This window comes from Pavona decussata, unplaced genomic scaffold (genome assembly GCF_977016875.1).
Source record: "Pavona decussata unplaced genomic scaffold, jaPavDecu1.1 SCAFFOLD_98, whole genome shotgun sequence".
Lineage (NCBI taxonomy): Eukaryota > Metazoa > Cnidaria > Anthozoa > Scleractinia > Agariciidae > Pavona > Pavona decussata.
Window position 1 is genome coordinate 2,825,900 of NW_028145514.1, and position 27,322 is coordinate 2,853,221.

A 27,322-nucleotide genomic window follows, 5' to 3' on the forward strand; every position below is an offset into this window, starting at 1 on the left:
ATTTCCTTTTCATCTGTATAAACCGCAGGACAATCTTTATACGCGAGTAGTTGGAAATTGGGTGTACATACATCGGTAGGGGGAAGTGAAACGATCAAGAAAGATTACACAAGTAGCACACTACACGACTAAGCATTTTTATTGAGAATTAATCTAATACGCCTAATACTAATAACAGTTTAATAGCGGGTTCTCATTCGAGAATACGACACATATTTATTGGATTTACAACGACTGTGATGATAATTACAAAAAGGGCAAAATTTTTATCCATATGCTGATAAATTAACGGAACGGTGAAGTTTATCATTTGTTTTAGACCAATGACAGAAACTTAAGTAAGAGGGGTAAAAGAAGAGGAGAAATTCCATGAGTTGGAAGAGTAAAAGATATCTTGATCACTTCATTTGCTTCATTAATAAAATTTATCACCTTATTCAGCAGCGAAATTCTCCCGGGTACTAATGTCCATTTTAGTTGTTCCCAAGCCTTCCACAGTCCTTTGTCTTTACAAAGATACCTTGCTTTCCTTAGAACAATTTAAAATTCGTTCAAACGAGAAGCTACGCGGAAAGTTTATGGTACACTCTCGCTTGGTCATTGAATCTTATACTCTCGTTGACTCCCACGCGCTCTACGGTATTGGAGTTTGAATGTGCTTAATTTTCAAAATAATCAGAGCTGAAACTAGCTTCTCTTTTCCCCTTTGTTTCACGGGTTTGAAAAGAGGAACACAGGCAATAGGAGGCGTCTGCATGCGGACTAACTTTACTTAAACTAACTTTACTCCTCTGAATTTTTGGTGGAGATGTGCGGCTCGATTCTCCAAACCCTGACCCTATATCAGATCAAAATTTGTTATTTCCGGTACCCTTTTCTGAACAGGCTTCTAAAATTCATACCCATTTTCAGACCTGGTTTCTAGAATCCACACCCGTTTTATGACTTTCACCAAAAAATGGTTAAAATCTATAACCTATCATTAACTCATCCGGTCAATACAGTGTCGTAAGTTGATTCCGTCTGGACTCAGGAAGCTTTTCTTGCTTATCTTTCAGTCACGTGGTCATTATATTCCATATTACGCTAGTTAGTCTGAGTTTCCTATATTTGTGCCCCCCAGTCTTAGGAAGTCTTTTTTACAGATCTCCACTCTGACATGTTTCCGGTCTGTGAACTCCAGTGGTGTGAGCCTGGGGTGGCCGTATATCGATGAAGATAAAGCGGGAACTCCTACCTTGGTTTCCTAACGAGGGAAAGAAGAATATGTTTAAACGAGTTTTAAACTCCTAGACGAAACGTGTTAAAATAAATGATTGATTGAACATGATAGTTTACAAACTTCTCTATAACGTTCCCTTTCGAACATAGACTTTTAGCCCTCAGTGAACGGACGCTACAGGGAGCAGCTAGGAGGCACACGGTCTCCTCGGATAAGGGGCTCGGGGCTTGCAAAAAATGGCCGTTCCTACAGCGGCGGCCATTATGGGCGGGGGGAGGGAATAATTTAAGCCAGAACAAATAGGAGTGCTTAAGTGAATGAATCCACAGTCGGACAAGAAAACATGGCTGACAAGGAAACGGGGGGGGGGGGGGGGGGTGCTGTTGTCTTTTTTTTTTGTGGGGGGGAGGTTGCTGTTATTTGATGCTCGAACGTACACTCTATAACATGGTGGAGAACGATGAGAAAGGACTGAAAAGCAGTGAAACTTTGATGAAAAGTTCTTCCATTTTCCCTTCTAGAAACCTCAGCCGGTGGTTCCTAATGTATGGGCCTATATAGTACGAAAATGAAATCAGGTATCTTGATTTTTACTCTTTTAGCAGGAGGCTAGAAGATTTAAAATGCTGTTCAGACCAGGAGCCCATTAGCAATATACAGCTCCTGTTTCAGACTTGACTTGGTTCACATATTTTATAGTCAGACTAAAAGGCCTTTTTTTTGCTTCTTTGGCCAGCCAAGGTCGTGTGTTCTCAAAAACGTATAAATTAGAGCACATTAAATATTTTTTAGAATGAACCGGGCGGTGGTGAAAGAAAACATGAGAGTAGCCTCGTGGATGACAGTTTCCTTAGGAGAAAAAACAGTTTAGGAATCCCCTCATAAACAATTCATCACTTTGAAAGGATGCATGTTAATTTTTTGTAGCTCCTGGAGACGATGGACCAAAACAAATCATTTCAAAATGCTTACTTCGTTGCTTACTTTAAGACCGCGGGATTTTGCGTGCTCTCTGTCGTCGCGATGTAATTTTTGATTGTATCCTTCAACAACATGATTTATTCGATCGTATGTAGACGGTCTTTCGTGCTGCAAGAAATAAAAAAAAATTAAAATAAGAAAACAAGCTTAGCTTAACAAAGAATTCACAATGAGAATTTTGATTCAAACCACAGACAAAGCTCTTGTCTTTGGGTAGTCTAAAATTTGTTATTCCCAAACATTCCTTAAATTCTATTTCTACTACTTGGACTAAACATTGAAAAAAAAGGGAAATTTATTGAAATCTCAAACTATGAGAAGTGGTCAATTTTTCCATGATATTAACATTCCTTCGCTTTCTTCGCTGCTAAATTTCAAAACATCGACGAACAAGAGATAAAAAATGAAACGGTTGGAATTAGGGACAGAAGTGTTCTCATAGAGGAACATAGCTTTAGTAGCAACAAAACGCTATATAAACGACTTAAAGTTAAGTAAATTCAGCTGTCTATATTCCGCACACAGAAAAACTCACAAGCACGCAATGTTTAGCATAACGTCAAGGCATACCATAGTCTTTGCAAGAAAGTAGCTGGTATCTTGAGAGAGATCTAAAGACTTGGGTCTTTCCACATTCCATGAGCTAGCAACACCTTCCCCTCCAGTGGTGACAATATGATTCTTTCGGATGGCATCTTCTCGCTGGAATTAAGAGAAAAACAGCGCAAAATACGTCGTTAGTGAAAGGCAATCGCTCTGCAGGAATTAGGCGTCTTTGCACTAGTTTATATCGAGAAGGCTTAGTTGAACCTCGACGAAGTGCAGAGAGTTGCAAGGGCCTGAAGAGATCCATAGATGCTTTCGACCAAGCCGGTCAAAGCGACATAACAAGAACAGAATAAAGACTACCCGTGTAATGTAATGTACCTTACAACATTGTGTCCACTGGCCGACCATTTCTTGAGGGTTATAAGTTTTAAGACCATACGAGGACATTTTATATCCACTACCTGGATAATCACCCATTTTGTTTGATTTTCTGTGAGAAAGGTCAAACTACAGACTGGTTTCGCTTACTCTGAATTCTAATTGTTTTGACTTACTTCAAACGATTTTGATCTGTTAATGAAGAATGAAAGACCGTTGCTATGCAACGCGCTTTGTATTACAAAAGACCCCCGGCAGGGTTAATAAGCTCATTGTACGCATGATTAAGGCATGACAACAACCTGTGACATAAATGCTCTTATATGGTAATTATCATGTAATAAATGCCTCACTGCATATATCAAGACTATCAAGTCTTGTTTTGAGAACGATACCATTAACACACATCTTCATATGGCTACAAACACGGCTTTGAACTTTATTTACAACATCTTTAGAACAGGGACCCTGACCCAACGATTCATTTCGGTGGATATCTGTTCGAAAGGCTCTTATCGCCTCAGAAATTCGCATTAAGTTGTAAAGAAAATCTCAAGTATTCCTCGGCAAAATGTCAGCTCAAAGTTTCTTAACACTCTGAAACTAATTCATTTCGTTTGTGAAGTGTCAAATGTGTTGTTTAAGATGCGACATGAGGTCAATTAGCATTGTGGTAAAGCCTACAACAGCTTGTTGCTTTGGGGAATAAGATGCCGTCTCCTAAAACTTTCTGCAGCTGAAATTTTCAGCTAAATCATCCGAACAGGAGACAACATTTTAAGCATTTTGTTTCAAAAGATCTCATTGGATGCCCCTATTTAAGTTATACTAAATTCTACTTGATATAAAGTTCACTACTTTCGACATTATCAGCGTTCAACAAAAGTTGAACGGAGGTTGGGTAAATGTTGGACAAATGTTGAACGGAGTGTTCAAAAGGCTTCAACACCATTCAACATTTTCGAGAACAAAGGAAATGTTGTATGCATGTTGAATATTGGCCCGTTTAAACTTTTGTTGAACGAATAATGTTGGGCAAATGTTGGATGAACGGAGTTCAAACGGTTTCACTTGAACGCCATTCAACATTTTCAAGAACAAAGGATTAACGTTGAAGCCATGTTGAATGAAAGTTTAAACCAGTTGAAATTTGATTCAACAAGCTTTCAACATTTTTTTACCCTTTCAACAATGTTGAACGACCTGTAAAAACGCCCCTGACATTTGGTTTAACAACTGTACTGTGTTGATCGCATGTTGAAGCTAATGTTGAAAACGTTTAAACGGACCTTTACTTGAGTTTATTGAAGGATTCGTTAATCGTTCAAACAAACTGGATCAGTGACTCAGTGCGCCTGTCGGATGGTATTGGCGAAACGTGAATAATGGGCGTCACCGACAAGAGCATGTTATAAGTGACTTTTGAACTTTTTCAGCTTAAAACGTCAACTTTTGCATCAAAGAAAGAACTTAACTTAACTAAACCTTAACTTTTGCATCAAAGAAAGAACTTAACTTAACTAAACCTTAACTTTTGCATCAAAGGAAACTGAGAACTTTACTTAACTAAACCTTATAACTTTTTCATCAAAGAAAGGAACTTTCTCTTTAAAACACTAGGTCAGCATTGATGTAACTACAAGACCTCCCTGATAAGCCAAAGAAAACCTCATTACCGTCAAATTATAAGCTTTTTTCATTTTGTCTGAAACGTTTACATTACACTGAGTCAGACTGACGAGATGTGTGATATTTGGTGTGAGATCTAAAGCGTCCATCCTCCTTCCCTTGACCTCTCACGCAGTCGTTTTAGGGGATTTGAGGTAATAAGAGTCCCCTAAAAACGACTGCGTGGAAGGCTACACGCCTACCGCAAAGAAATCTGAACTTGTGCAATGAATGTCACTTTAGCTTTTTAAACAAATCCTAAAGTGTGTGGCAGTACTTCGACTGTGATACCGTACAGTGTCCCCGTAACGCGTTTCTAAAGGCGCTTTTATTCAAGTTCATTTTTCTGGAACTTGCAAAGCAATTCTGACACAGGGTTTTGCGGAATTACCGCAAATGAAAAATGCATCAGCGCACAAAATTTGGCAGCAGCGCGTCAATCATAGCCCACAAATTTCGCCAGGGAAGGCTACTCTCCTGTTAGAAACAGCTTGAACTATTCAATCGTTTATTAAAGCAGCTGTTTCACTAGCCTGCGAGCTCTCTTGAGCTTGCTCGCAGGCTACTGTTTCACTGAAAACCTGGAAAGTTACGCTACAAATTATTTCAAGCTATATTACTGTAACTTACAAAAAGTTTCATACCAAGTTGCAAAGGGAGGGGGGGGGTGTACGTTTGTAGTTTCGTCCGCAACATATAAAACTGAACAAGTTTGTTTTAGTCTGTGCCAGATGAAATTCTTAAGTGAAGCTATTCAAATGAGAGCCACCGGGTAATACTTTCATGCATGTGGCATTGTTTATTATACTGTGCAAGGTAAAATGTTCACACTTTCGAGGCTGGGCAACAATCATTTTGGATAAAATCTAACAATAACATGTACGTGAAACAAGGAAACGCAACACACATATGCCAAGACTCGCCAAATTTACATGACAGAAAAAAACCAAATGTCTTTAGTGAGTTTTTTTTTCTTTCAAGCTGTTGCCAAACAAGGCCAAAAAGCCAAAAGGGGATGTCTAAAAAGAGGTTGTTATTTTTCTCAACCTAATGGCTTTTTTTCCTGCTAATCGATTCAACGCTAATTTGCCTTTTATTCACATTTTTATTCCTCTTTTTATACCCCCTATAACTTGATCTGGTCAGCTATGAAAAAAAAAAAAAAAGAAACAAAACCTGAATTATCAGTGTTCAGAAGGGAAATCTGTTAAAATTCTGAGGGAAATCCTGAGATGGACATGTATGCTAATATGTGAAGAAGAGTGAAATTACTCCTAATTCATTGCAAGTCAAGCACTGTCTGTATGGGAAGTCCATGGACTGACTAGGACTTTCATTTGCCATACATAATTTGTGAGGTGATATCCCCCGGCTTCTTCTCCACTGAATACATGAGGGTAAAGAAGATTTCATGAGGGCAATTTGCAATGGTGGATTACTAGTGGATTTCAACCAACACTGACTACATACTTGGGAAGAATTAAGTTCTTGTTCTTTTGGAATAGATAAACCAGTCAAGGACTACCGAAGAACTGGTTTACATCTACGAAGGAAGATAATTCAGCATTTTTAGCCAAACACTCTGTGTGAAGACCTTTTACAAATACAATACAATACTTTATTGACACTCCCCATAGGGGGGTTTTTCAGTGACAATTTGCAATCATAATCAAGAAATAAAAGTTAAAAAAACTGTACATAAATAAATATTAAAAATGATAATTAAAAAACTAGCTAAAAACTGGTGACGGGGTAGCTCATTGTTAAAAGTCTTTGAGAAGATACTTTGAAATCTTAAATCATGTTTAAAACTACATGTATTCAAGTACCGGCTAAGCTTTAATTTCAGATGGTAAATTATTCCATATATTAACAATTCTATAAGAATTGTTAATATTTCAATTAATTGTTAATAATAAGAATTGTTAATATATTATTGTTAACAATATTATTCTATAAGAATTTTTAATTTTCTGGGGTTTGGAATTAATGACTGAAAACCACTTTTTGTGTTACAAGGTTTGTGGAAAACGTTTTTGGTGCAAAGAATGCAGTTTTGGGGTTAGATTCTGGGAGTTTGGACTTTTGATCCCTGTTTTATATGCTGTGTGTATTCTTTAAACAGTTTTCAATGATTATACCTTCTTTATCATCAAAATATTTTGAATTACATAGCTACCACGAGAAAAAGCTTAGGTTGAAGCCAATATAATATAAGGATAGGACAACAAATAGTTTGGTTCCTGTGAATGCAGTTGCCACTTTCATGGATGCTGTATTTAATCTGTGGATATATCAATATCTTGTGAGAAACTGTTCTTCACCAGAACATGATATATATTTTGTGGAGGTGGTGTTTTTCTCCCAGGGGTGGGGGTGGGGGACTCCCATATAAAAGAGATGAGGGTGATTGTCATACCTTTCAGGGGTTAAACTTTGTGGTTTCGTACCCCTTAGGGTGCTAAAATGTAAAATGAGTTAGCTGGTACCTTTTAGGGTATAATGAGCCAAAAAATGTGAAATGAAGTAAATGTCAGTCAATTCAGTTTTGGCACTTCGATTCTTAGAGGTAAATAATTGTTCAGACCATGCCCACAAAGCAGAATTCTGGTACCTTTTAGGCGTTCTTTTCAAAATTAACAAAATCAGAAATCAGAAAATTAACCCTGCAGAGTGGACCAGGGCAATGCTCCATAGAAAATTAAGTGGTTTCTTTCCAGCACTTAAATTAACACTGCTGACTAAATATTCTCTAATTTCTATGTTGTTCAATGATGCCGGGGGGTGGGGGGGGGGGGGGGGGTTTGATGCAAATTTCCGTCAAAATTAGCCATGACCTGCTCCAGTTTAGCCTTGTAGCTAATCCCAGAGAGCACTGGAGATGTTTAAGCAGTTTCCTTCCAGCTATAAGTGACTTTAAGGACCCTAGTCAGCCTCCGCCATTTTCGTCATCGAAATTATTGATATTGCATGGTAAAGTGAAATCTTATTGCTTTACTGCAAGTTGTGTTCCTGAAAATATGTTACATTATTTTTAGTAGTTTCACAGTGATTTTGTTCTTTTTGACATGCTCCAAATAAAATATAATAGCCAAACTCGCATAAGAACAAAAACAAAGGTGTGGCTGACTAGGGCCCTTTAAGTTCACACTGCATTCAAATACTACGGCCTTAAGCGTCAGTTTTCTCCACTTCCTGTCTCCCAACCCACCAGTTTCATTTTTATGCAGCAGGCAAAAAATAAATAAAAATAATTAAATAAATATTGTTAACAATTTAGGATATAATAATTGTTATTGTTTCTATACTCTCAGAGATGCCAACCTCTGAAGATCTAAAATCTGGAGATTTTTTCTTCTGCGCACTCCCCCCCCTTATTACTCTACCCTCCCCACTAAGCAAAATTGATGCACTTACCCCCCCCCCCCCCACCTTGTTGGCACAAAATTCGCACAACACTAGAGCTTTTTTGTCCTGCTCTTTAATTGGTTGAACGTTTATCCAATCAGAAAGTCGTTTATATTGCAATGATGACAGCTACATGTAATGATGGCAAAAAGCGTATTTTCTTTGGTTTCCGTCAAAGTTTGTGGCAGATTGGGTAAAACAGGTATGCAAATGTAGCCATGACACAATATTTCTTAAATTTAAGGAACATTTGAGTTGAAATACTAGCCTATTATACAAATAAGACGCCAAGTCGTTTTTATCCGGGAGGTTTAGTCACCCGTACGGGAGACCGGGAGATTCGTTCCGTATCCGGGAGACTCCTGGATAATCCGGGAGAGTTGGCATGAGTGTACTCTGACCAGTTTTAAACTAATGAAGGCCTTTCAGCCATTTTTATAGGTAAGCTAAACCAATGTGAGATAAGCACAAGCATATGAAAAGAACACAGTTTCTTTTCTTGTGTTATGTGCTTATTCACACTTATGCTTAATTGTCGAGAAAGAGGTTGTTGTTGTTCATCGTGGTAGATACAATAAGTGTATCATCGTTTGTCTCACGAGAAATTAGTGTAGGATTTTGTTTGATACCTGTATATTGTGTTCACGCAGGGTTTGGTTTATAAACAGCCCCGTTGGATGTTTGATAACGGTTTTATCAATAAAAGTATACAAAAGAAGTATTGGAACCTTGCGTCATCCAGAATGGGAAATCGGCCGTAATTCGACCTCCCGCTACCCACATTCGATAAGAACAATTTCAAGCATATTAAGCTTTATTAACAAATGTTGCTTATTAGTAGCTCAGTATTAAAAGTTCAAAGATTCACATATAAGCTAAAGAAACAAAAACAGAACTCACCTGATATCTTTTAAGCTGAAACTGGTTGTAAGCCTGGAAAAATATGATTCAAAAATTTATTCGTGAACGCGCGACATCAATCTAATTTTAATTTGAAAGATTCGTCAACTTATAAGCCCGATAAAAACGGTTCACGTTTCCTCAGACAGTATTTTTCGGCAAGAAGTTTAGACAATGTACCTTTGATAAAATGCCAGGAGGTTTTAGCATATCCAGGGCTTCTTTCACGGCTTTTTCAGACGGATAACGTGAGACACCCATTTCGCCCATGGTTGACGCCATGTTTACCAGATCTTGTAATCCCTTCGTTGTATACGGGGCGTAACCATAGCAATAGGTCCTTTGTCAGGATCTATTGTTTGACCACAAAAGGAAAAATCCCTGAAAAAAAACGACGTAAAACGAAATTTGAAAGAAAATATTTTCATGCAGTCGAAATTAATTAAATCGTGAATTGAGTTGTTTTTGAAAAACAACTCACAATTTAATTCTTGTTGTTTGTTTTTTTTCCCTGAACATTCCAAATATTTTGCATTATAAAACTTGATGCCATTTTCATTTTTCTTTAATAATTCATAAACTTGAGAATGATGATTATTCCAGAAAGTGACGCAGGCATACTCGGAAAAAAAGAAATCCGAGTGCTCCTATCAGGAGTCGAACCTAAGACCTTCCGATTACTAGTTCGGATGCTTTACCACTGAGCTACAGGAGAGCTCGTGGGAGTTTTCAATTTATAAACTTGTTTGCGAATTCTGGCAAAATTTCTTTTATGACTAAGGTGACAGCCTTCCTCACATCATTCCGTCTCCCTTACTCTCTCCAGCCCTCCTCCCCATCCCTCCCTACCAATACTATAAATAGCTGCGTAAAATTAATGATTTTTAAATTAAAAGGACGGTGCCTACTATTGTTACTGCGCATACGTTCTGCGCATCTCAAGATACCCGGGTTTCCTATGGGTGGTGCCTGCTAATACAGGAAAATTTTTGCGCGGTTTAAAACTATACGGAGAAAACGTAGCATGTGCTGTTTGTATCCCAAAAGAAAACTGGGGGTAACCATGCATTTTTCAGAGATAATAAAGCTTCAGTTTAGAAGAAAAATGCCATACATTGCTTTATATTTTGGCACTTTTTAGATAAATTGTTGCTTAATTATCTCTGAAAAATGCGTTGGTACCCCCAATTTTCTTTTTGGATTCCAATAGGCCTTGCTAAGATCTGCTTTTCCCGCATAGTTATAAACTGCACAAAAATACTTCTTTATTATTAGCAAATCAATACATGTATAAATAAAGCAGTAAAAAAGAGCAAGGTTGATTTCACGGTTAGGAAATTCTGTATTCTGATATTTTGAAAGGCAGGAACTTTCTTCTCCTGAAGAAGAAAGGCCGTATTTCATAAAGTCCACCATAAATACCCTGAAGAATCGCCGGAAAAAGAAGCCTTGCTCTTGAAAGGAGACTAGTAACGAGCAGCTATGATTGTCGCGTAAAGACTGGAACAAAAGACGCGGGAAATTCAGTAATGGCGGCTTCAGGCGACGAAATAGCAGACGATGAATATGAAGCTCTGGCTTACCAACAGGTTGTTACTTCCAAAACTCAACGTTCTTAAGTAATTAAGTTAGGTTTAAAGCTATGATCACATCTTTCAGTGTTTGAAAGCTGCTCTTCATTACACAGTCGGCCGCATTTGTGAAAAAACAGGTAAGCAGCTCGAACCTCAACCAGCCTCAACTCTGCTGTCAACTTCGCGCATAAGTCTGTAGAATAATAGGGAGACACTTATTGTTCAAGACAACAATTTGTATTACTTAGAAGTGCTGCCTTTCATTCAGATCATTAAAACAAAGGAAATGAGATGTCCTCCCGTTCCCGTTTGCTCTCGTTACTTGGTTGGCAGTCCTCTGTATGCTTTCATTAGCAGTGTATTTACAGTTGCACTCATATTTTGTTTGACGCTGCAATTTAACTTGTAGACTGTTCCCTTCGTGAATTTTGCAAGTGATGTATATACATGAGATACTAGTTGCTGTAGCAGTGCGTCAACCTTCAACACCCTCCCCCTGGGGGGGCATACCCCAGGCATTTGACCGGGGAATTTTATTGAATTTAAATAAAAATTTGAATTTAAATTAATTTAAATTTGTAAATTTGTACAGCACATAATTCTATGATGAGATGATCAAATTCGCTTTTTACAGTATGGGGGCACTCTTCAGATCAAATCCTGGAGAAAAACATTTTAGAGCAAGGACGAATACTAACAATAAACTCGACCCACATATGAAGCCGAGTTTGGGAATCGAACCCGGGCCACACTGGTGGGAGGCGAGTGTTTGATCGAGGACAGGAATTTGTTTTTGCTAGCAAATGGCTCCTTCAAAATGGCTTAAAAATAATTAAAGGTGTCATTCATATATCCCTGTCTGCAAAGCACGAACAGTGATTGATTGATTGATTGATTGAAGCCAAATATTTTTCTTTGAGGAGAGGCTGTGAAGCACTTAAGGATAGGGCATTCGAACATTTTTTGGCTCCAAGAGGCAAGAATTTGAACAACCTAGTTTTCAAAAGGTGGGGGGGGGGGGGGGGGTGTTTGGAATTGATTGATCCATTATCATATGGCAGCCAAGCTGGTCTCATTTGGCTCGGTCATTACACTAACAGTGAGATCTTAACACAGAATTAACTCTCAAGAGCTAATACGACTACCGCACCCACTCTGCCCACATTAGTGTAATCAACACAGCAAGCACTGGCTGGAATCATAGGTTTGATGTTGTTTGGGGAAACAAGCTCCTGCTGTTACTTCTCCTTATCAGCCACTTTTCATGCAAATGACTCTTAACTTCATTGGGGCCCTGGGAAAAAGTAAAATTGAACCTATCAGCATCACAGCACAGCTGTTCCTTTTTTTTTTTGTTAGGTCAAGAAACAGGATTGCAATTTTCCAGGCGATTTATTGCTGCCTTGACTGAGACAATATTCAAACAATGTGGTATGTTGACTAAAGAAAGCATGTGCATAATGAATGACTTCATTTCTTCATTTTATAATCATTAGGCATTTGTAAAAGTATCTAGGAAGTGGCCAAGGAGAGGGAAGTTTAATGCTGAAGTGTCAATTTGCCATCTGAAGTGTGGTTTATTGGAGTGAACAAGGAAATCAATATCGCCTTGATTGACTTCAATTTAATTTTCATAGCTGGATTAAGACAACTATTCCAGTTTTTGGCCGTAAATATATAACTAAAGTGAAGTCACTTAGATATAATTTACTTTATTTCAGAATCATTTGCAACAGATCTGGAGCTGTTTGCTAAGTGAGTCAATTTCAGTTCTGTCTTTTGTATTGTTTGTTATGTTAGGCTAACAAATAAATGGAAAGTTCATTTGCACCTTCATATTAGGAAGAATCAATGATCATTATACCACTTGTCTGCCGCCGGAGGGATTCTGGATTTGACCTCTCATGACTGTTGCTTGAGTGATTTGTGTGACTCACTTTTTCTGCATACATGTATATGCTACATTTTTTATTAAGAATTAGTAAAGCTTGGAAGCCAAAACAAATTCCTCCAGTGTAATCTTCAATATCAGTCTTTTTTTTCTTTTTGAAGGTTCAAAATTTTAACTGCTGGAAAACCCTAACTTATTAGACATAGGAGAGTGAAACCACACATGTCTACATGTGTGTAGCTCAGTGATTGTGTCCTGAAAATTACCTACTGTCCACTCAGCAGATACTCAGGATGCAACCTCTCAGCTGTGCATCTGGGTGGTTTGACTGTTCTATGCTTGTCAAGAAATTCGGAGTGGCTTTAGGAGTCTTTAAAATCCGAGAATGAAATGAAAAGGGCATCTGATATCAAAGTACAGGGGTAGAATCTTTGTGATTTGACCACTTAAATATAATCTATTCAGTTTCAGTGTGGGGTATTTTGAATTTAAAATATTCATCATTTGGAGTATATTCAGGAACGGTAACTTGCAAGTTCAAAAGCAACATGGAAACAGAACTAATCAAATGGTATTCTGAATGTTTTCTTATATCTAGTATTTAGAGTATTTGTTGTATTTCCACCCAAACTATTATATTTTGCTGCAGTGTTGTAATGTCTGCATAGCATGGTAGGCTACAATATGTACCAAATGCATAGCCAACAATGGTCTGCATGGGCTGTAACTGAAATGGTGAGGGGAGGGAAGGGGAGAGGAAAGGAGCCCAGGACTCTTAGGACCACTTTCCAAAGATAAATTGTTTTATCTTTTAAGGTTTAAAGGCATCTTCACATAACAAACTTAAAGTTTCAAACTCTTGTCGACAAGGTCCAAAATGTTGCGACGCTCGGGCTTTCACAATCACAGTGAAAAAGTTTACTGACACATTTACCAAGTTCAGTTTGATGTGTGTTTGGGTCTTTCGTTTGTTTATAAAAGAGTGATCTGAGCTTTTTTTTTTTGCGTTTTGTAAACCAAATTTATGTATTTTGTCAGACATGCAAAAAGAACACAAATAAACTGTGATGATGTTCTGTTGCTTGCAAGGAAAAGCTCAACTTTGGTAAGTAGAAAAACTCGTTTGTTTATAATGTTTTGTTAAGTTCATTTAACCAGCCCGTCAGTCAGTTAATCAGTCCATCATTCTGTTAGTGTGCCAGTCAGTTTGGTTCATCAGTACAATCCAGTAGAACACAACACAATACTGTCAGTCATCCAGCCAGAGAGACTCTCAGTGAATAGGTCAGCCATTCAGTAAATTAGTGAGTTACTTAGTCAGTCAGTTAGTCAGTCAGTCAGTAACCCACACAGGCAGTCAGTCTGTGTCTGTCAGTTCATCAGTTGGTCAGTCAGTCAGTCGGTTGGTAAATCAGACAGCCAGAGAGTCAATCAATAATTCAGCCAGCCGATCAGTTTGTCAGTCAGAATTCAGTCAGTCTGACAGTAATTTAGACTCTCAATCAGTCAGACAGTAAGTCAGTGAGTTGGTCAGTTTGACAGCAAGTCAGTGAGTTGGTCGGTGTGACAGCAAGTCAGTGAGTTGGTCGGTTTGACAGCAAGTCAGTGAGTTGGTCAGTTTGACACCAAGTCAGTGAGTTGGTCGGTTTGACAGTAAGTCAATGAGTTGGTCAGTTTGACAGCAAGTCAATGAGTTGGTCAGTTTGACAGCAAGTCAGTGAATTGGTCAGTTTGACAGCAAGTCAGTGAGTTGGTGGGTTTGACAGCAAGTCAGTGAGTTGGTCGGTTTGACAGTAAGTCAATGAGTTGGTCAGTTTGACAACAAGTCAGTGAGTGGGTCGGTTTGACAGTAAGCCAGTGAGTTGGTCAGTTTGACAGCAAGTCAGTAAGTGGGTCAGTTTGACAGTAAGTCAATGAGTTGGTCAGTTTGACAGCAAGTCAGTGAGTTGGTCGGTTGGGTTTGACAGTGAGTCAGTGAGTTGGTGGGTTTGACAGCAAGTCAGTGAGTTGGTCGGTTTGACAGCAAGTCAGTGAGTTGGTCGGTTTGACAGTAAGTCAATGAGTTGGTCAGTTTGACAGCAAGTCAATGAGTTGGTCAGTTTGACAGCAAGTCAGTGAATTGGTCAGTTTGACAGCAAGTCAGTGAGTTGGTGGGTTTGACAGCAAGTCAGTGAGTTGGTCAGTTTGACAGCAAGTCAGTAAGTGGGTCAGTTTGACAGTAAGTCAATGTGTTGGTGGGTTTGACAGCAAGTCAATGAGTTGGTGGGTTTGACAGCAAGTCAGTGAGTTGGTCAGTTTGACAGCAAGTCAGTGAGTTGGTCAGTTTGACAGCAAGTCAATGTGTTGGTGGGTTTGACAGCAAGTCAGTGAGTTGGTCAGTTTGACAGCAAGTCAGTGAGTTGGTCAGTTTGACAGTAAGTTAATGTGTTGGTGGGTTTGACAGCAAGTCAATGAGTTGTTCAGTTTGACAGTTTTTGACAAGTCAGTGAGTTGGTTTGTTTGACAGCAAGTCAGTGAGTTGGTCAGTAATGACAGCAAGGCAGTGAGTTGGTCGGTTTGACGATAAGTCAATGTGTTAGTGGGTTTGACAGCAAGTCAATGAGTTGGTCAGTTTGACAGCAATTCAATGTGTTGGTGGGTTTGACTGCAAGTCAGTGAGTTGGTCGGTTTGACAGCAAGTCAGTGAGTTGGTCCGTTTGACAGTAAGTCAGTGAGTTGGTTTGTTTAAAGCAAGTCAGTGAGTTGGTCGGTTTGACAGCAAGTCAGTGAGTTGGTCAGTTTGACAGTAAGTCAGTGAGTTGGTTTGTTTAAAGCAAGTCAGTGAGTTGGTCGGTTTGACAGCAAGTCAGTGAGTTGGTCAGTTTGACAGTAAGTCAGTGAGTTGGTTTGTTTAAAGCAAGTCAGTGAGTTGGTTAGTTCAAGGAAAGCCTTTTTAATAATAAGTCAGTCAGTCCGTTAGTCTTTCCGTCAGAAGTAAGTGAATCATTTATTCATTCATTATTTAAAACATCTCTTTTCAGGCCTCTCATATGGAAGATGTGAGTAAAGAACTCAGCAAAGCACATGAGGCAGAAAAGGCAAAGAGGAAAACAAAAAAGGCAAAGAAGAACAAACCAGATGAAGAGGCTGCTGTTATTGAAATTGAAGAGGAAAGTTAATTACAGGACAATTGAAAACGAAAACAAAACAGTGTATTTTTACTTTTTAAAGTTTGTAGTTTAAGGACGGTTCGTGTCAGAGACTCTTTGTTTATGCTTTACTGACGAATCCAGTCTTAGTTTTTTCATAAGATATTTTCCCGGAATTTCTCCCAAAGTAATTTTCTGGCTAAAAGACCTGAAATATGTTTCCTTATCGCCACCATAGTGGACCAGAACTATCTCTTAATTGATAGTCAGTGCTAGTGGTTTTCAGTTGAGTGTTGTAAATCCAAAACAAAGTGAACACCTCTAACCAATCACCACAAACGCAAACGTGTAACGCAATGAACCAATTAGAACTCGCAGCAATTACACTGACATAGCCAACCTTGGAAAACGTGTAGTAGCCTGGGGTGAAAGTAGGCCTACGTTCAACTATTGGATCGTGCGTGCTCTGAAGCACGCGTGCAAGCTACATATCAGCAGGCATGCAGTCCCTTCTCTCTAGAAAATGTCTAGCCGTGACCAGAAACGCATCGGCACCTGCTTAAGTAAAAACTTGAGAAAAAGTATTCCCCATGCTGTAATTTGGATAATTTCTATATTGATCCGTAATCGTTGTACAAGAAAAAAATTCCACAAAAGCATCAAGTAAATGGTGTTTGGGGGAGCAAATGTTGTCCATGTTACCAACGGTGCACGTGGACTTAGGGCACCCTCCTCAGTAATCCCATTGTTGAACGCACGCGCAGTGTCCCCCCAAGGTAGACGACCTCGGAATGAGCTCTAGCTGTCGGTTTATAGTGAGTCAATTTAGTCTGACAATGGACATAGTGATGCCAGAACTGGGAGGTCTCTATCATAAGTTACTAAAATACATTTTGCAGTAATTTTGAAGCTGACCAGTATAAATGTTCATTTGGCTTGAGCAGTACCTTATTCTAATTCTATGTAACGGTATAGCGGTTGAACCGTGTGGAGTGTGGTTATAGAAAGGATACAACTGGGGCAGTGGACTGGCCTAAAATTGGTTTTGCAAATGCAGCACAAAGAAAAACACTATGATAAGGTGATAACCAGGAGGAGAACGAAATGAAAACGAATAAAAGTGAATATAACCATTTTACTAAGAAAACAGAAGAGTCAAGGAAAGAGTTTGAAAATCAGAGTCAATGTCCGAAGGATATTTACGTTGCTTCTGCAAATATACGCGTACGTGATTCTAGGATTTGATTAATTTACATAAAATTGTAATACTTAGGATGGAAAATCTAACTCACACAACACGCCATTGTATTTTTTTAATAACTTGTAAACAATGACAGGGGATCTCCCGCAACTGAATGTAATAGTTATACAATGTTACAACTGATGGGTGAATAAAGTTGCTCTTTGAAAATTAAATCGTTACATTCAGCGTCCGCTCACTGTCAGCCTTGGAGGGATTCCGCCTTAATTAAAGAGAGTTTAGTGATGTTCAAACATGTGAAATTCGGTCAGGACTAGCCAGAGAGCATCCATCGACATCCGCCTCACAGTAGTATCCGCTTTGAGAGAGAGAGTAGACTGCAAAGAGGTTTTTTTGTTCTCTTAAAACTCGTGGAGGAGATGCAAATCGCCAAAAGCGGCCGGCACCTCGGATTCATGATATTTGGATACTTTTATAATTCTTGCTGATAGGCATCGCGCGGGTAAAATTTTTTAGGGGGGAAGCTGACGGTAATTTGAAGGAATGAAACTTAATGGTCTCAGACCATGAAGTTCCATTCATTTGAAGCTCAGATGCGAAGAGACGGTGGTGTCGTCGCTAGGCGACTTCAACACACTTGTTATGACGATGATGAACTCCTTATTTTAAATGCGGCTTACACCTTTTGTTGCATGCGTCTATCATTTTCGGCATCAGCCGCGCGCTATGTTGCACTTTCTAGTGCATGTTGTTGTAGACCTACCTTCTCGCACGCGCGTGCTTTAGCCCTTCTAATGATTTTGCCGAGACGAAACCTAAGACCTTCCGATTACTAGTTCGGATGCTATATATGTTTCACTGAGCAATGATCACTGTTTGATGAGAATCCTTCATGCAAACTCTCATGTAAAGTCTTGTTTCAGAAGGCATTACAGTTTTGTATAAAACGTTCCATTGGTAAGATTTCCGAACGGAAGAAATGATGTTTGTCACACCACGACGCCATGTCCAATTTTATGTTGAATTTTATTAAAGACTTTTTTTTATGTAAGAAATAATTTACAATGACGCACTTGGTGCAATGGGCAATATTTACATGTTTTGACTTTATGAATATATCTTAAAAAAATACACACTTTAACTATAAGATCACTCCACCATTTCTTAAACACCAACAATGAATGCCTAACCTTCTAAACGAATATATCAAGTCGTTGAATATTTAAAATGAATGGTACAATAAAAGATGAAGGCAGCTTTTGTCGCATTTCAATAATTAAGAGCGCACATGAGCGCCACACCCCTCTTAATCCAGTGTCGCTGAGGCTGGCTGCTTGGTATCTCCACTGGGAGAACAAAGTTCGTGGAATGACCCGTCGTAGACAAAGTACCTACATGGTAAAGCAAGGAAGGAAGTTATGGTTAGATTCCTCCAGACATGTTAGCTGCAATTTAAATTTAAAAAAGGAGGAGAAAGACTATTTTCAACTAATTTTTCTCCAATACGGAAAAAAAACTCAAGTGAATAAAAACAATCAGTAATCCAAACCGAGTCTGACGATAGGGCAAGGCACAAACTCGAAAGGTTATTCTATAAACATATCGACTTCTTTTGAGTTACTACAGCTGAATGTCCGGCAAAACCTCCTTTCAGAATTCGTCCACTTGAAAAATGAATAAATAAACTGTGTCACTTTCAAAAATCCAAACCGAATGAACATGGCGTTCTACTCGTTGAAACAAAAACATTACCCACCGGCTCGTGTCAGTGTCTTGTACACTGGGCACTCGTAAATGCCCTTGTCGGGTTTCTCTCGGTTTGCCGTCGGTTTTAACCAAATGATCGGCATGTCAGTGTACAGCTCCTTCGGCCGTGACTCGGTCAGCTCGTGATTGTCGTAATCCCACCGTGCACCTTCGAGGAAAAGACCCCGGATGAAACATCCGTTAGTTGGACGAGACGTCAGCTCTGCTTCTGTTTTCTTCATCACCTTTTGGAGAAAAACATTTCATTTGATCACCTTTTTCTTTCTGTTGATGAGCCGAGAGACCACTAAGTTACCTAAAAGTACTCAACTAACAAAACAAACGTTCTTTTCATTCCTTTCACGATGAGTCGCTTCTAACAACTGTAAAGGTATTTCTAATAAACTCTTAAAATCCGAGGGTAGATAAAGGTGATGTGATGATGTGTGATGTATTGCAATGAAAATACCGTTAAATCGGGAGGGCTTCTTATCGAAAGGACGTTTAAGCCTAAATTTTCGGGGGGGGGGGGGAAGGGTTGTTCTTGGTTTTTTTTTTTGGGGGGGGGGGTGTATTTAGGAGGGCTTACATTCGGGACTTTACGATAAACAATCAGTCCTGACTAATATAATACCTCAAAATCAAACGTGATAACATCGATGGATATCGAAGAGGACCTCGCATAGTTCTGAAGTGTTCCTGTCAAAAATCCCTGAGGGAAGAAGAATCCCGAGATCCAGAAAACCTGCAAGAAAATAAAATAATCAGTCAGGGAATTACAGGAGAGTGGGTGCTGTGATAACAATCCAACTTACTGGTGGGATTCCATGTTCGATCCACTTCTCAATAAACTGAACGCGAGCCACCAGATCAGTTACCCAAGAAGCCAGCGGTTTTAATGATGGGTAGGCCTGGAAACGAACGACATGATTGGATTAGTGCGGAGCCTTCTAAATTAAGGCTTCTAAGACAGTTTTTTGAGTAACAGTTTAGAACAAAAACATGTTGCGTTCATACGCGGCAGAGATTAGCCTGAAGAAAATACTTCTCACTGGATAATACCAACCTCGACCACCAAAAGTAGCTTTTCTAAATTCTTATCACTACTCTCATACTATGCCGAATATTTTCACTATCAAGGCAGTCCAAAACTTTTTAGATAGAGGTTTACATTGCATTGGCATTCAGTGCCTACGTTTCTTAGTTTCTTTTTAGAAAACGCTAACAGATTAAGAAAAATCTTGCGATATTTTGACAACCAAATGGGAAGCTGTTGATGGAACTATTCAATCAGAAGAAAACGCCAGTGTTTCCTAAAGGGCGATTTACACGGCACGACTTTGTCGCATGCGACAAGCTTTCGACAGGCCTACGACACGAATTGTTTCGTGTAAATCAAACCTACAACTCGCTTACAACTGTCGTGTACGTCACAAAAGATGTCGTAGGATTTTAAAACATGTTTTAAAATCCTACGACAATCGTAGGTAAAGGCAATGTTGAATGGCGAGAGTTGTGTACGATCTTTACATGACGCAAGCAGCGCGCGCTCTAGAAATCGCATGCGACAGTCGTAAGAGAAAATCGTACCGTCTAACTCGGCCTTAAGACCAATTTCACACCCTGTTACCCATAGTTTAGGGATAAAGATAATGAAGAGACCACTAGATATTGCCTGATCACGACTTTTTTAAAAGTACGTGCACTCATACCTTACTGGCCCACAGTTCAGGGACAGAGTTGTTATAAATACTGTTAGCCATTGTTTCCAGTGCCTGTGACATCACCACCAGACCTTTGAGTGCCTTGAGGAGGTCATTTAGTGTCTGTCGGACAGTCACTAACAGTTTGTTATACCGAATGACCTCCTGGGTCAACACTGTGTTCATTGACTCTTCATACCGCACCGGGTGCTTCTCCATCACCATGGCAACTGAGATCGGCTGAGGCACCTTTTCAAGGATACTGCGACCAGCCTCCTCCATCACCTTGGAAACCAAACATAGGATTAAAGGGGGGTCTTTCACTTGAATGTTGCTGCTGTTTTGTCAAACCTGTCACAAATGTTGACTATTAAAGTACCTTTAACAAACCGAAATTCAACTAAATTCTTGAAGAAGGAAAAAGTAACCGATTCACGACAACGGCAGAGTACTTTTGCAAGTAGCAATCTATTCCCAAATACCAATCTATAAAATGTAAAGGTTTTTCTTTTTTTATCAGAGCTTTTATCACAAGAAGATCAGGTCAGAACATACAGAAGTTTTCCGGCCAAGTATAAAAAAAAATTGTTCCGTTGATTCTCTTCAATGTAGTTTGATGACTGACCTCCTCGCGTGACCTTCCAGCTCCGGATGATGCCCTGGGCTGCATCTTGAGTATTCCTTGAAGCAGACTGAACGTCTCATTCTGAGCAAACGTGATGTTGGCGTTATCGTGAAGAGCAAATATTTCCGGAGTGTCGTTGATAGGTAGACCTCGAATGTAACGAAGATAATGCTAAAAAGAAAAATTATGAAATGTTAACGCGAATTTATAGGCAAACTAATAAATCATCTCAGGGTTTGCTGGCAAGAGCAGGGGTATGTCTGAAACTCGTCATGGTTCAAACGTTTATACTGATTGAACAAAATGCCCCCCAAAATTTGGTTACGCTCTTCTACACAACCATTACTTGAAATGGGAAGACTATAGCATCCGTTAACTAAGAAATGAGATGCATTATTAGATATGTAAATACGATGTATAAATAATGTCCCTCCCGTTTTTTTTTTTTTGTTTCGCACCAGTTTCTCGCAACTACACGTATTTTCTAGTGCAAGCTTCTTCCGTTTCTTGCTCCCCAGCCCCATGGGAGAAATGAGGGGGTACCCGGCCCTAAATCTAGAAGGTACATTACCTCATGATCCGCTGTGAGAGGAAGCTGGTGATAAATCCCCGACTCTGAAAACTTGTGTTCATCGCTCAGCACAGCGGGTGAGTAAAAGTCATTCAAGATGTTCATTATACAACGCCTATCCCAGTCATCTGTCACGCGCCCGCCATAATTGATGTGTCCAGCGGTATACTTTAAAACCTACAACACATGAGTGAGAATTGATTTTTTAACAGTGTTTATACAGGGTGCTCTCTCACAACATGGAGGTTTTCAGAGAGGCCCTGTATATAAAGGTTACAAAGAAATAGAGATTTAATTGCAATTTTTTTTTCGTAGAAACACACAGGAAAATGTAGAAATTAGCGTTTTATGGAGATGTCCCAAAGGTCGCGACCCCAAGAGAGTAGCGCTAACCGCAACTTGAACAATTAGGGCCAGTTATTTAAACAGAGTCTAACTTAGGCCGCGGCTTTAGACAATCAGTGGGTCTCCAAATTTGTTTATAAGTGGTTTATTTCAAGTAGATAAATAGTTTTCTAGTCTGGGATGCAAGCTTTCTTGTTACCGTCGGCAGTAGACAATATTTAGATATGATTACTGACAAAATTAGAACGTGGTTTTGTTAAACACCGTTTAAACTGTTTTTTGATGACTGACTACTGAAAGCTGTAACAGCTCAAATGACTATCCGCCGAAACAAACGAACTTAAAAATGCATTGCCTCTCTAACAAGTTTCAATAAAATAATTTCGAGTGTACAGAAGACGCCTTTGACAAGTGCTGATCTTCTGCAAAACTAATGTTCTAGGCTAACACTGTTCCTTTGTTCTTTCATTTGTAACTACTTCAGCTCCATCGTTTCAGGATTTGAACAACTGGAAAGTTGCGATTCCAAAACTAAAATAAACAGGTGCGTAAACCGAAAATACAGGTCGTTACGTTACTTTTAACTTCATGGTATAAAATTTACCTTGAAAGGCACTCCTTCATACTCCTCTAAGAACATGCTCAGTTGACTGATACAAATCCTTAGATCTCCAGTTGTAAACTCATATGGAATATTGAAACCCAGCGCTCCAAACTTCCTTCTCTCAAGCGTTACACCGTGGAAAAGACACAGAGAGAAAAGAAGAAACTTGAACTCTTCCTGGAAAAGGAAAAAAGGTAATCATAACATTAGGAAAAGCAAACAATGATTTTACTCTTCATTGCACAAGCTACGTCAAGCAGCGTCAGTGTGTACTACATCCCGTTTCTTCAACTCTTCTCGATGTTGAATTTTTTAACAATACAGGCTAGAAAAGGTTTAAAATTAAGACAAAAGAGTAACAACCTTGAAAACGCATTTATGCGGTAAGGAAATAACACAGATCAATACTAAATGAGCCAAAAGATCAAACTTGGGACTATTTAAAAAACGTTATATTCAGTTACCAATAAGACTCGAATGCATGTCCACTCTGTTTGAGCTTAAGGCCTTCATTTCTTAATGTAAAAGGTTCTACTTGTTGTTTGTTGGGCTGATTTGCTGTAATTTTTGTCAGTTTTTCTAAGCATTCGAGACGAATAAAATTCGTCGTATAAATGAAGCGTTATCAATTTCACATCGTAACCAGTCGACCTTGTCGCCTGATGATACTAATCTCGGTTTCTGTTTGTAGCAATACTGTTTGCATACTCACTCTCTTACAGCTGGCATAAAACTCGTCACTAAATCCCGTGAATGACCTCAATAGGTTGGCCTTAATCCCCCGAGGAGGCTCCACGGTCATTTTTGAACCATTTTGTAGAATTGAGACTGGGAACTTTGGACTAGGCATGCTGGTAAGCCACAAGCGGAAATCACGGTGAACCTGAGGAGAAAGATGTTTGGTTTTCAAAATGTACGAAAAATAACTTTATTAAAGTAGTTTTCGATTAAGTGTCGTAAAACCAAAGTAATACCTCTGGTTAACCACAACAAAACCACAATAAAACAATCAGAACTGGAAGCTAATACATGTAACTAGCGCTAAGCACGAGAAAACGCGTGATAAATAAACAACTGGTTTAGGTTTTACTTCTTATTGGTCGAATTTTTTTTTCAACAATCAGAGAAAGCAGTAAAGCACAACCAAACGAGATTATGACTTTCGGCACCCAATTTAAAACCAATCTATGAGCTACAACCTTGCTAGAAATGACGAAGCTTTATTTACATCATCAAACACGGCCACTAACCTTATCAGGATCGATGTTTTCCACAAGCCTCTCAAGAGCGGGCATCCAGCTAGGGGCTAAATGGCAGTTCTGGAAAAAGACCCACTTTCCGCGCTCCATGGCTGAGCGCATCATGGCTTCAGCGCGAGGGCCCTGGAAAGGTAAAGACAGTCAAAGGTTAACTTGTAGTCCTTCTGTATTTTTTTATTTATTTTATTTTTCATCTCCACCGCTTGAACACCCTGCCCGCCACAAAGAAAGGAGAACACATCGCGCCTGGTGTGGACATCAAAAAGTTCAAATTTCAGTATACAAAATTTAAGCATGCGCAACAGTGATGTACGCTACAGATAGATATTTACTTTATTTTACAACGGAAATTAACGTTGTAATGGAGAAAGAACAGCCGGTCGAGAATTTGACATACCTGTCCCTGGCCCAGAGAAATGGCGTTGAGTTTCTTAGAAAATCTCATCTCTTCAGCAAATTTGTAGAGATCAGCAGCTGGGTCAGTTCCAACAGACAACACAAAGATGAGGGGAGTGGTGGGTGAGGAGTCTTTGAACACAAGAGACAAGTCTGCCGTCTGAGAAAAAAAAGAAAAAGCAACGTTATAAGTTTTACATACATGACAAACAAGCAAAAAATGTTTAAGTCTAATAGTAACACATGATGCGTCATGTGTTGTATATGTAAAAACGATCTAAAAAATAACAAATACTCAATAGTCGATGACGATTACATCAATTTTTAAAGCTTTTTAAAGCCAACAAAAGTTTAAACCAAATACAAAGCGAAACCGATTTTATCAAATTTGGCCAATCGCAGCATTAGCAAATAACGTTCACAGTGGTCATAAAAGTCATGCGTGTGCATTTAAGGGCAACAATTTTGCAACTGAAAGTTAAGTACTCACAACATTTAAAACCAAAACTCTCGGCCGTTTCCGAAAACTGAAGCTTTTACGTCGGCCATACGCCCAGCTGCTAAGCACCACATTAGAAGACGCGCTTTTGGTATTATTTGCTTACACCTTTACGCTTGTTTAACATTTTTACCGAAACAAGTTTAAAAGCACTGGAAACCAAAAGCGGCTATTTTTTTTTGTTGTTGGCCGCTGAACTCAGCACATACCTGTGGCTCAATGAACCGCTGACCCAGATTTTCAGACACAAAATCCTACGAAAAGTAAAACCTACAGTTAATTATCAACAACTTTATTTATATACTTGTATCTTTTACAGGAATACACAGCCCGCATATAGCAGAGCTAATCGAGGCGGACTGTGTAACTTAATTATCACAAACATGAATAAAATTGGAATAAATTAGTAAATATAAATATTAAAGTAGATAAGTACAAGCATTCGCATTCGTACACGTCATCCATTCAGTTAGTCTTGCATGAAGGCATAAATTCCATTTTATAAAAATATCTCAGTTTTATGGCATGATTTTTCTGACCTGCATTGCATTGGTGACTTTATCAGCCCTCAGGCATTTCAGCACAAGTAGCTTCTGAAAAGCATCCAGGTCTGTATTCCACGGCTCGGGTAACGGCTCACTGTGAAAATATGAAACGGTTAATGAAGGCCTGGCTAAACTAGGAAACACTGTTGCGGAGGCAAATGTTTCCCAGTTTAGCCGCGTGGGAAACATATGTTGCGGAAACAAATTTTGCTGCTCGGAAACAAGAAAATGTTTTTGCCTCAGGTCAAAAACATTTTTGCTACCCGGACACAAATTTTGCCTCCGAAACATATGTTTCCCAGTTTAGCCACTGTGAAAGCAATGTTGACTTCTCATTAAAATGTTTCCTAGCAACAAAGTCAGTTTATTATTATGCGCATGTGTGACCCTCTGTTTTCCGAAACAATGTTTCCTTGTTTAGCTACAGAGGCAACAAAACATTTTATTTGCTTCCCGCTAATTTAGCCACCTCAGAAACATAACAAGAAACAATGTTTCCGCAACAATGTTTCCTAGTTTAGCCAGGCCTTTACAGTATTAATAATGATAATAATAATAATAATAATAATAATAATAATAATAATAATAATAATAATAATAATAATAGTAATAATAATAATAATAATAATAATAATAATAATAATAATAATAATAGTAATAATAATAATAGTAGTAATAATAATAATAATAATAATAATAGTAATAGTAATAATAATAATAGTAGTAATAAAAATAATAATAATAATAATAATAATAATAATAATAATAATAATAATAATAATAATAATAATAATTTAAGTTTTTAAGTTTCGCTTGGCTCGCAGGTTACGCTACGCGCCCTGTGGAGTTCCTGCGCATAATTATAATCTACCAAACACATCAAAAAACAAAACCGAACTAGAACTTAAACATTCTCCCATCTAAAAACTTCCTTCTATCTACATTCGACTTCAAAATTTAACTGCTAAATCACACTTGCATGTATGTTCCATAGTTAAGGTGTTTCATAAGCAAGCATGTGCAAATTGTGCACCTGAGAGTCATTTCAAGCGGATTTGTGATCGCCAGTATTTTCGTTAGTATCACGCGGCGCTAATAATTTCCCTCACCCTTTCCTTTAACTGAGCGGCATGTTGAAAAACTCACCGATGAGGATCCAAGCTATCAAACATTCGCTGATACCCTTCTATATGGTTCTTAAAGTCCTCCGCAAAACTGGCGAACTTCGGCTGAAAAGATGTAATGAAGCGTTAGATAAAAAGTTTTTTTTTTAACATCAGCGGATTCAAGTCTTTCTAAGCTAATCATTACGCTTGGATGTGAACATGTGAACTGCAGATCAGAATTATATTCTAAGTTCTTCCGTCTTTTCACTCCACTCTGAAGGTGGTTAGTCCGCCGCCAAAATGGCCACAAACCAGTTGGCTTGATAGTTCATCTGGCACTGAAGAGTATTTCAGGATTTTTTTTTTTTTTGCAACTGGTTAAGTTCCTTAATTTACTACGAGGGTCTTCCTTTCAGAATGTTTTCGGTTCGACGTGGTCAGTTTTACTAGCACTCGATACTTATATTGAAAGGAATGTTCTCTCATATTATTATAAACATCTACAGCACGATGTACCTACCGAAACATATTGTGATTACTATATCCCCCTATGTGTGGGACCCTACTTAAACATCAAATGGTTGATTGGCAAGTGACACACTTCCTTATGTATACTGTGCTAACTAACAAGATAAACGGTTGATTACATACATATAATGATCACAAAGGGACAACGGACCATGCCGGGTAGCACAGGAAGCATCTTCTACTTACAAGAACTGGGAGTCGAAGAATTTCAGACCAGGCCCTGTCGGACAACCAGTCCTGAGCTGGATTCTCAATCTCCTTGGGAACAGTGGAGCCCCCTGCCAACAAGTATCGCCACTCGTCCTAACAAACAACAATACAAATACCTTATATTGAATGTTGTTATAATGGAAATAGGTGCTTTTGTATACTGCTAGTTTGTTTAACAATAAACCGCTTCAAGATGTTACACGGCTGTTCAATTGTGTCGAAAGTAATTCTCGTTTAGGTTTGTTTGCTGTGATTGGTTAAAAACTCGCGCCACTTTCTCAACCA

At 38.8% G+C, this 27,322-nt stretch overlaps 3 protein-coding genes across 4 annotated transcripts in view; 1 reads left to right on the forward strand and 2 right to left on the reverse strand.

Annotated features, from left to right (window-relative positions):
• Positions 1 to 116: 116 nt before the first annotated feature.
• On the reverse strand, positions 117 to 9,421 carry LOC146472676 (cilia- and flagella-associated protein 90-like). The gene is made up of 5 exons (XM_085119415.1): positions 9,287 to 9,421; positions 9,107 to 9,139; positions 2,774 to 2,905; positions 2,195 to 2,311; positions 117 to 1,246 (listed from the first exon to the last, which is right to left on the reverse strand). The coding sequence occupies exons 1-5, from the start codon at positions 9,386 to 9,388 to the stop codon at positions 1,091 to 1,093; spliced, it is 540 nt and encodes a 179-aa protein (XP_084975541.1). The 5' UTR covers positions 9,389 to 9,421; the 3' UTR covers positions 117 to 1,090.
• Positions 9,422 to 10,610: 1,189 nt separating this feature from the next.
• Positions 10,611 to 17,115, forward strand: LOC146472677 (centromere protein S-like). Its single transcript, XM_085119489.1, has 6 exons — positions 10,611 to 10,695; positions 10,766 to 10,817; positions 12,040 to 12,111; positions 12,402 to 12,435; positions 13,610 to 13,676; positions 15,592 to 17,115. Exons 1-6 carry the CDS (start codon positions 10,636 to 10,638, stop codon positions 15,727 to 15,729), a joined length of 423 nt encoding a protein of 140 aa, XP_084975615.1. The 5' UTR covers positions 10,611 to 10,635; the 3' UTR covers positions 15,730 to 17,115.
• Positions 17,116 to 17,907: 792 nt separating this feature from the next.
• The window catches only part of LOC146472678 (dynein axonemal heavy chain 1-like), a 74,385-nt gene continuing 64,970 nt past the window's right edge, over positions 17,908 to 27,322 (reverse strand). For both annotated transcript variants that reach the window (XM_085119417.1, XM_085119416.1), the window contains 15 exons: positions 27,014 to 27,130; positions 26,340 to 26,422; positions 25,188 to 25,287; positions 24,858 to 24,902; positions 24,151 to 24,309; positions 23,745 to 23,876; positions 23,207 to 23,377; positions 22,495 to 22,671; positions 21,546 to 21,722; positions 20,975 to 21,145; positions 20,359 to 20,634; positions 19,462 to 19,557; positions 19,281 to 19,391; positions 18,657 to 18,891; positions 17,908 to 18,291 (listed from right to left, as the gene is read on the reverse strand). In XM_085119417.1, coding sequence (XP_084975543.1) covers positions 18,170 to 18,291; positions 18,657 to 18,891; positions 19,281 to 19,391; positions 19,462 to 19,557; positions 20,359 to 20,634; positions 20,975 to 21,145; positions 21,546 to 21,722; positions 22,495 to 22,671; positions 23,207 to 23,377; positions 23,745 to 23,876; positions 24,151 to 24,309; positions 24,858 to 24,902; positions 25,188 to 25,287; positions 26,340 to 26,422; positions 27,014 to 27,130 — 2,172 coding nt within the window. In that variant the 3' untranslated portion in view covers positions 17,908 to 18,169. The remainder of the gene's footprint in view (positions 18,292 to 18,656; positions 18,892 to 19,280; positions 19,392 to 19,461; positions 19,558 to 20,358; positions 20,635 to 20,974; positions 21,146 to 21,545; positions 21,723 to 22,494; positions 22,672 to 23,206; positions 23,378 to 23,744; positions 23,877 to 24,150; positions 24,310 to 24,857; positions 24,903 to 25,187; positions 25,288 to 26,339; positions 26,423 to 27,013; positions 27,131 to 27,322) is intronic.